General features: G+C 42.9%; 1 protein-coding gene across 2 annotated transcripts in view; it reads right to left on the minus strand.

Annotated features, from left to right (window-relative positions):
• Positions 1-8,924, minus strand: part of slc43a1b (solute carrier family 43 member 1b) — a 32,596-nt gene that overhangs the window by 3,573 nt on the left and 20,099 nt on the right. The window contains exons 6-14 of one of the 2 annotated variants that reach the window (XM_080759596.1): positions 6,566-6,658; positions 6,014-6,147; positions 5,209-5,354; positions 4,087-4,233; positions 3,612-3,647; positions 3,192-3,324; positions 2,443-2,572; positions 1,837-1,910; positions 861-984 (exon numbers count right to left, since the gene is read on the minus strand). In XM_080759596.1, the coding sequence (XP_080615722.1) occupies positions 861-984; positions 1,837-1,910; positions 2,443-2,572; positions 3,192-3,324; positions 3,612-3,647; positions 4,087-4,233; positions 5,209-5,354; positions 6,014-6,147; positions 6,566-6,658 (1,017 nt within the window). Of the gene's footprint in view, positions 1-860; positions 985-1,836; positions 1,911-2,442; positions 2,573-3,191; positions 3,325-3,611; positions 3,648-4,086; positions 4,234-5,208; positions 5,355-6,007; positions 6,148-6,565; positions 6,659-8,924 lie in introns of both variants that reach the window. The other variant, XM_080759595.1, reaches the window with a different exon arrangement.

An 8,924-nucleotide genomic window follows, 5' to 3' on the forward strand; every position in this document is an offset into this window, starting at 1 on the left:
TTGCAGACTTTCTGTTGTGTTTGTGTCATGATAATATAACTGACATGCAATGATACCTCTTGATATTTTGAAATGGCACAATTATGCACTCATTATAATTAATTAATTTTCATAGTGTTTTTACAAAGAAAGTTGCTTTACAGAGCAAGGTTATAACCTTGCTCTGTAAAGCACTTTCTTTCTTTACCAGTTAGCCCTCGTGTAGACCACGTGGGACCTATATAGGCTTGCCCACTTCCAACCCATGCCCAGTTAGCCCACATGTAGACCATGTTGGAACGACATGGGCTTGCCCACTTCCAACCCATGCCCAGTTAGCCCACATGGGACCCAGTTCAAGCCCATTCCCACTTGGTGCCCATGTATCCCGCATTGAAACCACATGGGCCCCAAGTGGGCGTGCTGGCTGGGTAAAGAGCAGCATGGTACCAATAAGAGATAAAACAACAGCATAAAACCAGCGGATATTAAATAAAATAAAAACAAAAATAGCAGAGCTATTAAACAAACACTGATAAAGTCAACAACAACAACACTAAAACGGTCAAAAATACTAAGAAAATGACCTGGTAGTGAGGCGGCTTTTAGGAACAACCTGAGGATCTAAAAGGCTCATAAGGGGAAGCATAGCTTAAATATAGCTGAGAGCCTGTCCATTAAGGACATCAGTAAAACCATTCTGAAAATCAATTCTTCAACTAACAGGTAAACCAGTGGAGAGCAGCTAAGATGGGTGTACTAGAGACACGTCTCAAATATTGTGCGTGTGTGTGTGTGTGTGTGTGTGTGTGTGTGTGTGTGTGTGTGTGTGTGTGTGTGTGTGTGTGTGTGTGTGTGTGTGCGCGTGTGTGTGTGCATACCCAGTAAGGGTCTCCTTGGAAGTGGCCCAACATGAGCACGAAGAGCGGCTGTTGCAGCAGTGCAAACACTGCACTGACTGTGGACTGCAGGCCTGTCAACGTCCCAAAGTGGTTGGATGGATACCTGCAAAAAGCAAGGTGGGCTTCTTAACTCTGTGCTTCTCAAAGTGGGGTTGGGGGACCCCCAGGGGTCCTGGGGGGCGTCCACACAGCTAAAACAGTTTAAACATTTTAACCCGCAACATTATTCTACCAAAGTTGTGAAAATTGTGGAATATTTTTTTAACCAAAATCTCCCTGGCACAATTATCTTTGGGGGCTGAAAAATGGACAAGAAGGGGTAACATTTGACATACACATCTTTGTAGAGTGATTTGAGATACAAAAATCACTGCACGAACTAAATTATCTCAGAGGGCACAGCTGCTATAGTATAGTCTGCTATTTTTTGAAAAATCGAAGAACGACTGACATTTTTAGAATCTGATCTCAGGTCAGAATGGGTTAATCAGACCAGTGTGTCCAGTGGAAACCTCGAATGAATCTGATCTCAGGTCAGAATGGGTTAAAGCAAAGCACTCTTTTACAGAATTGGACATATTTAATAGGGCTGTATTTTGCGTGTCTTAACTTAAGACCTGGAGGCGTGATCAATGCCATTTGGCTATTCTATAGCATTGACCACGCCTCCAGGTCCAAGTTATAAGACCTGGTACTTAACCCATTCTGAACGGGAACCCATTTTGGTGTTAGCATCATGTTATGCTTTAGCCATTGAAAAATAGCAGATCTACAAGCTCTGATCTTGTAGATCTGATCTCGGGTCAGAATGGGTTAATCAGACCAGTGTGTGTGTCCAGTGGAAACCTCGTATGAATCTGATCTCAGGTCAGAATGGGTTAAGACAAGCAAAATACAGATGTCCTACGGCGAGCTGAAGTCTGTGACGGACAGACAGGAGTTGTAGGTTACTTACACTGCAGCGTATAGACCTCCAGCACAGGAGTGGATGAATCCTCTCACAACGGTATGGAGCACATATGCCACCAACTTGACAGAGAGACGGAGACAGAGGTCAATGTAAGTGCATTTGTGTGTGCATGTGTATTTACTATTTACAGTACTGCATATCAAGAAAAGATTTAAAAAAATATCTATCTCTTACGATATTTATGTATCTATAAATCATTCAATTATTCATGCTAATATTTATATTCAGATAAGATAGAAAGGTCTGCACTCTAAAGTCTAAAGGTTCACAGAGGCTAAAGACAGGTACGTACGAGAGGCCAGCATTTAAGTATGTTTTTGTAATATGTCTTTATCGTGTTAATTTTCTTGAAGGCCCTGCGGCCTCAACAGTGACGGAAAACAATGGGCTGATTGATATCAGCTTCATCCCCATTTGTTATTACATCTAATGGGCAACATTAGATTATAATGTTGTTGATTATGGTCTGAGGACCCAAACATCCACTCTCTGTGTAACTTCATCACCAGCCTCAACATTGGTCTGTCAGTGTGTGAGCTTTTCTATTATTCATATTCCTTGTGCTTGTATTTTCCGTTGTGTTTCCTATACCTGTAAGGGCAGGTTGTCAATCAAGCAGATGACTCCGAAGGCGATCAGCAGTAGATTGGTGAAGACGAACGCTCTGAGGGCGTTGGTCAGTTTCTGGATCTTCCGGTCTCTCTTTGGGGGACCCGAAGAGCTGAAGGGAACAACGGTAAACACATACAGAGGTTACGGGAACGCGCCTACTGTATGTTCCCTCAGCCCTGTATTACCTCAACCCTAGCCTCGACACCCAGGCTTTCATTTCGTCTGCGCGAAAAACTCAACCCTAACCCCAAACCCCAACACTTCCCCCGATGCTACATATGAGGGAACACAAGCTCAGGCTGAGGAACACCGACATTTTGAAACATAATCTAAAGACACACCTCTTTAGGTTAGCCTTCTCTTAGCACTTTTTTGTTCCTTATATTTTATTTGTTTGTTTACTATTTTAATCCTATGAAGAAAAAGAATCCTATGAAAAAGTGCTCTCAAGACTCTTGCCAGAGCCCTCATTCAATACCACTTTGACTATGCTTGCACCTCTTGGTTAATTCCATTTGCACTCCCTCTGAATTAGACATATATACCGTAACGGTCCATTTGCACTCTCTCTGAGATAGATACTGGACCTTTTGATATACATTTTTACACTTAAATATGGGACAGCATTAAAATTTTATCTGTTAGATCTGACCCCTCTTGATCTGCTCCCATCGACCCTTTTGTCTCAACTAAATCCTAGTCAATAAATAAAGTCATAGACGCCATACCCGCTTTCTGGATGCGTGCCGGCCTTTTCGTCCTCACACTCCTTCAGCTTCCAGTCCATGATATAGCCAATCAGTGGACAGGTGAGCAGACACAGCAGCTGGAGCGTACCGAAGATAGATGAATAGAAACTGACTGGGGAGACACAGAGACATGACGATAGATGAATACAAACTGACTGGGAGGATGTCGTGATGTCGTGCTTGTGCTCGTTTCGTGCACACGCCCGCTGGCGACTAGACCTGGATTGTGGTCAGATTTTTTTCACGCTACGCGGCCCACGCCCCTCATGTGCCTGCACTCGCTCCCCGTCTGAAACAGCCTTAAAGCATAACTGACATAGTAATGATATGATAATGATAGTGATGATATGTCTATAGACCAATACTGTCGTGTGACTACGACTACCCAGTCCATCTCACCTTTCTCATCAGATTCCAACACCATCTCATCAGACGCTGAAACAGAAAACACATGTTCACTCTAAGCTTTTATATCGGCTATTTTTGGCAAACAGAATAGGTATGCAGTTCAAGTAGTTAAAAACTTATGTTAGAATGGAGTCTACAAAATGTTAACTTAACACTTCATATTGAGTTACCCTTTTGGGTATTAAAACTTTCACCCCACTAGATTTCAAGGACAAATATTGCACTTTTGACTCCACTACATTTCTAGGAACGGAAAAAGTATATCATGAATTAACCACTCATTTCAAATATAGTGAAAATAGCTTGTAGATCTGCTATATATCACTATATATCATTTCATTTTAAACTGTTACAATATTATTGGAGTTGAGTAGTTTTTTGTCCACCTCCTCTGATAAACATTATGAAGGAGTTTTCACCTCAACAAGCCTGTTTTTGACTTGTTTTAGGCGTTGAAATGTCTTACGTTTTGGGTCGCCATGGGTGACCAGGAACTCCACCATCTTGTTCATGGCACCCATGAAGAAGATGAGCCTCAGCTGGGTGATCGCCATGGTGACGAGGCTCCACAACAAGATGGGAGAACACACCGAGCGAAAGAGTGTCTGAGAGTCTGTGGAGAGAGGAGAGAGAGGTGGGGGGGGGGGAAGTGTGTCAGAGTGAGTATAAGTGTGAAAGAGTGGCAATGACTTGATGAGGACAAACATACAGTAGAGTGAACTGTGGAAAACGCTACACAAGCATCCGTTTTGATTGGTACCTGATGTTTCTCTTGCGGATCATACACAGTCAAATCCACAGTAAAATACATGTATTTATTATTAATATCAAGAATTAAATAAACATTGGACATCCATCCGCTTGCCTCTGATAGAGCACTTTGCATCAAGTACTACTTAGTTCTACTGGGATAGAAAAGATAAATGTCCCTCTGGTCCGTACTAAAGTACTATTTAAACCCTCCACTTGCCCACTTGGGCCAGTAAAATGAATACACTCGAGTACACTCGTGTGAAGTGCCCACCGTGGCTGCCACATGACGTCACGGGGGGAATGAATAAAGCAAACATAAAACGTTCATAGACTTGGCTAGTACAGTACTACAGATACAGGGGGCCCCAGCTATGGAACACCTATACAGCAATCTCATCAAATTCTACTTCATTAAAACATTTCAAACATAAGTTTAGGACCCACTTAATTGACCAGATCACCTAATTATATTTCTTTGTATCATCTATTCTTTTCTCTAATCATGTAAATAACAAAAAAATCTAATCATGTTCTTGTTGTGTTTTTGTTTTGTTTTGTTTATGTTTTATATACTGCAATCATGTTTTCTGGATATTCTATATCTCATATACAATGTTTCATTTTAATTTATATAGGTAGAGGCCCTTTGGGCTTTTTTGCCTCAGCCTAGCACCCTACCCTTCTCATATTTATATGTTCACTGTGTTGTTTTTTATACTGTGCTGAATAAATAAATACAAATAAAAAATACAATACAGTACTTAGTTCTGCTGTATAATGATGGTTAGCCTGGTGACAGTGTATAGTTCTGTTGTATAATAATGGTTATAGTTACCCTGGGATCCAATGGGGGAGGTGGGCTGCTGGCACTCAAGCTGTGTGGCTCCTCCCACAGGGTCCTCCGTGACACTGACGTGGGCGTACGTCTTGTCCCCGGTCACACGATCATCCAGAACAACGTCACTCTTCTTCGCCTTTTGACTGCCCAGCGAGAGGGAGGGAGGGAGGGAGAGTTCATTCCTGTGTTCCTGTTCAGGCAGCAAGCACACTGCCACCGCGAGGATACTCCTCCTCCTGCCACAACACTCTCTTCTGACAGGTGCCTCCCCACCGCGAGGATACTCCTCCTGCCACAACACTCTCTTCTGACAGGTGCCTCCCCAGCCCGTAGTAGTTTGTGTGGTGACTAATCCCCCTCCCCAGCCCGTAGTAGTTTGTGCGGTGACTAATCCCCCCTGCTCGGCTGCCCTCCCCTCAACACGGGGCCGATGCACCGCACGGTGGATTCAAACTCCTAGACCCCCTAGTGGCCGTGAGCAGGTACTTTGCCACTGCACCACCCGAGCGTGGGGACTTTGGTAAACTTTACACTTGATTTAAATCATCATGATATGCGTTTAGTAAATTATGGTCCCGTTCATTTTAAAAATGAATAAAGTAGGGTATGTTTCTAGGCTTTCCGCTGGTGGTGCTACCGAGTGAAGACCCGCCTTTCGCAGCGGTTTCAGCCAATAGCATTATTTATGTTTGCAATTTGAACTGGTCTGTAGAAAGGAAGCAATGGTTATTATAATAGCTCTGTGCGTATAGGTCGTACAATCAAAATTGAGATGTGCTCACGACAAAAAACGCACACTGACTGGTATCTGGCGTCCTCTGGCTCCGGGAACGACTCTGCTGGCCAGTTGAGGAAGCAGTTGATGAACACCACGCACGCTCCCCCTGTCCACACCCACATGATGACACGGAATGACACGCCCAGGTCATAGATCATCTACAGAGACAGAGAGAGAGAGTACAGGAGAACATTTATCAGTGCTAATGTACGGAATTGTAACTCTGACTTGGAGAGGGTAAAATGCACAAAAATGAGAGTTAACCCATTCTGACCTGGCACCCATTTTGGTGTTAGCATCATGTTATGCTTTAGCTATTGAAAAATAGCAGATCTACAAGCTCATAGCGCGCCACCGAGTGGCGCGCTACGAGCTTGTAGGTCTGCTATTTTTGAAAAATCGAAGAGCGACTGACATTTTTTTAGAATCTGATCTCAGGTCAGAATGGGGTTAATCAGACCAGTGTGTGTCCAGTGGAAACCTCGTATGAATCTGATCTCAGGTCAGAATGGGTTAAATGAATATTGAATACTGTGTATAATAATACAGATTTGACTGTGCGGAGCGAGTGAGTACCTTCACACCAGGGAAGGTGACCGCTGAAGACGCGTAGGAGCCAATCATCAGGGACAGTATGGTGGAGCGGACATTACCAAACATGGTACACAGCTACAGAGAGAGAGAGAGAGAGAGAGAGAGAGAGAGAGAGAGAGGGAGAGAGAGAGAGAGAGAGAGAGAGAACACAATGTAAAAACTACACAAATATTAGAGAGGAGTTCTTCCCAAAATTTGAAACAAATTTCCCAGAATTCAGAAGTATGACAGAAAGGGAAAGATTACCAGTCCTTCTGGGGGAACAGAAAGAATGTGCAGTTTTGGCTGCAAAATATGTCAATTCCTGTCACAAGAAAAGGGACAACCAGTAGGACACACATACAGTATGCCATGTTTTATTTTCTGCACCACCTGCTTTATTTTATATTATTTTAATTTATTTTTTCATGTCATTGATATTATGTTGTTATGTTGTTGTTTGTAATATCTGTGATTGTGCTTTGGCAACACTTGTAAAACGTCATGCCAATAAAGCCTGTTGAATTGAATTGAATTGAATTGAGAGAGAGAGAGAGAAACAGACAGACAGACAGACAGACAGACAGACAGACAGACAGAGTGATGACTTCATCAATACAACAAATTACACAGTGCTGCTCAATGTGCTTCACAAAAACATAAGTGGGAACTGCTGGTCGAACCTGCTCCATTTATAGCAACACTGTGTTCCTTTGACACATGAAAAGGCCAGTGTAGACAGCTCTGGTACAACATAGCTTCGTTCCCATTGAATGTTTGGTCCAGACAATGCAACACAGTGTCAGCAAGCATCAACATTTATCAAACCGTACGAACGATACAAATCTAAGGATGGCATCAAATGTACTACACAGTGTATCAATAAAGTAGTACTAGTACTAGTACATGATCACAATGATTTTTGCATTGGTTCATTTTGGGCTAACATAAACAACCGAGAGAGCCCTGTAGGGAACACACAGTAGCTGCTGTGTATTCGGCAGGGGGGGGAGTTGGGTGCACTTTGAGCACCGAACCACCAGGTGTCAGTATTGATTCTCCAAGACATTGGACGACAGGACTGCTGCTGATCTTCATGACCATTTTTTTGTGCAAGCACATACATACATGCACACATTCCGATCTCAGCTGTGACACACAGCAGCAGAGACACATGCTGGCCCCATGGGTGGACACTGACACAGTGCTCTATATTCAGAGGTGCTGAGTCAGCATTATGATGTCATAGTAACAAACATACTTTACTTTACTTTATGTTGACATGTCATTTGAGTCTAACTGTGTATTGTATACCCTTTTTGCTCTATTGGCTCTCTCTGTCTCACGCACGCACACAGACACAGACACACACACACACACACACACACACACACACACACACACACACACACACACACACACACATAGCTTTGCGTCAGCCTCGTCACAGGTGTCCTGAGGCAGGGTTGCAAGGGGGTAAATGAGGAAAGAGGGTCATGCGTCATGGGTTTGAACTCGAGACATTGTTTGTGAGTCCATTTGTGTCCGTGAGGCTTGTGTACGTAAGCTGGCTGAACCACTATATTGACTAAAATGACCCCCAACAACTGAGTCTGCTATATGCAGACCATGGCTGTCTACACAGGGAAGAGTGTGGTTCTGTATGAATTTGCCCTGTATGTTGAAACCCATGAAAGAAATATAATAGAATATAAGATTATTCTATATTTTCATCCGCAGGTAAAGACAGTATAAAGGTTATGAATGAGGTTAGTAATACGTACTGTAGGTACATTTTTATCACAGAAAAAAATGTTACTAAAAGGGTCCGTTTGGTCCCGTTTGTATGCAGCGGTCAATTAAAAATGTACGTCTTTTTATTTTATTTTTATAATTAAAATAAGAAATAAAGAACACTCTAATTTCAGTCTAGAATTTGACGCCACCATGAAAACATGCAAATTCATTTAAATACTTCAAGTTGCAACCATGTGCATCTAAGTAGCAGTTCGGTATCGCGATGCGGTGGGATGTTAGACACTCAAGGGTGTCCGTGGAGTACACCAAACAGCCAATCTTCCAGCTAACAACGTGTCACACTGCTACGCAGTGTGAGCTTGTAGATCGGCTATTTTTGGTCGACGACATGCCTTGAGTTGTAAGTAACCAAGTGTAAGTCAGACTTGAGGGGTTATGTTTCTAAGATCCTCCTTTGGGGGGGGGGGGGTATTAAACTATCTATCTATAGAACACTGCCAGTGAACTGGAAGGGAAGCCTTCAATCTCTGTACTATGACGGCTCTGACGGCTCTTTGACTGCTCTGAAATTATATTTGTCCACGTTTTGTGGTTCAGGCCACGT

Source organism: Protomyctophum bolini (assembly GCF_963924005.1).
Source record: "Protomyctophum bolini genome assembly, chromosome: 3".
Taxonomy (NCBI): Eukaryota; Metazoa; Chordata; class Actinopteri; order Myctophiformes; family Myctophidae; genus Protomyctophum; species Protomyctophum bolini.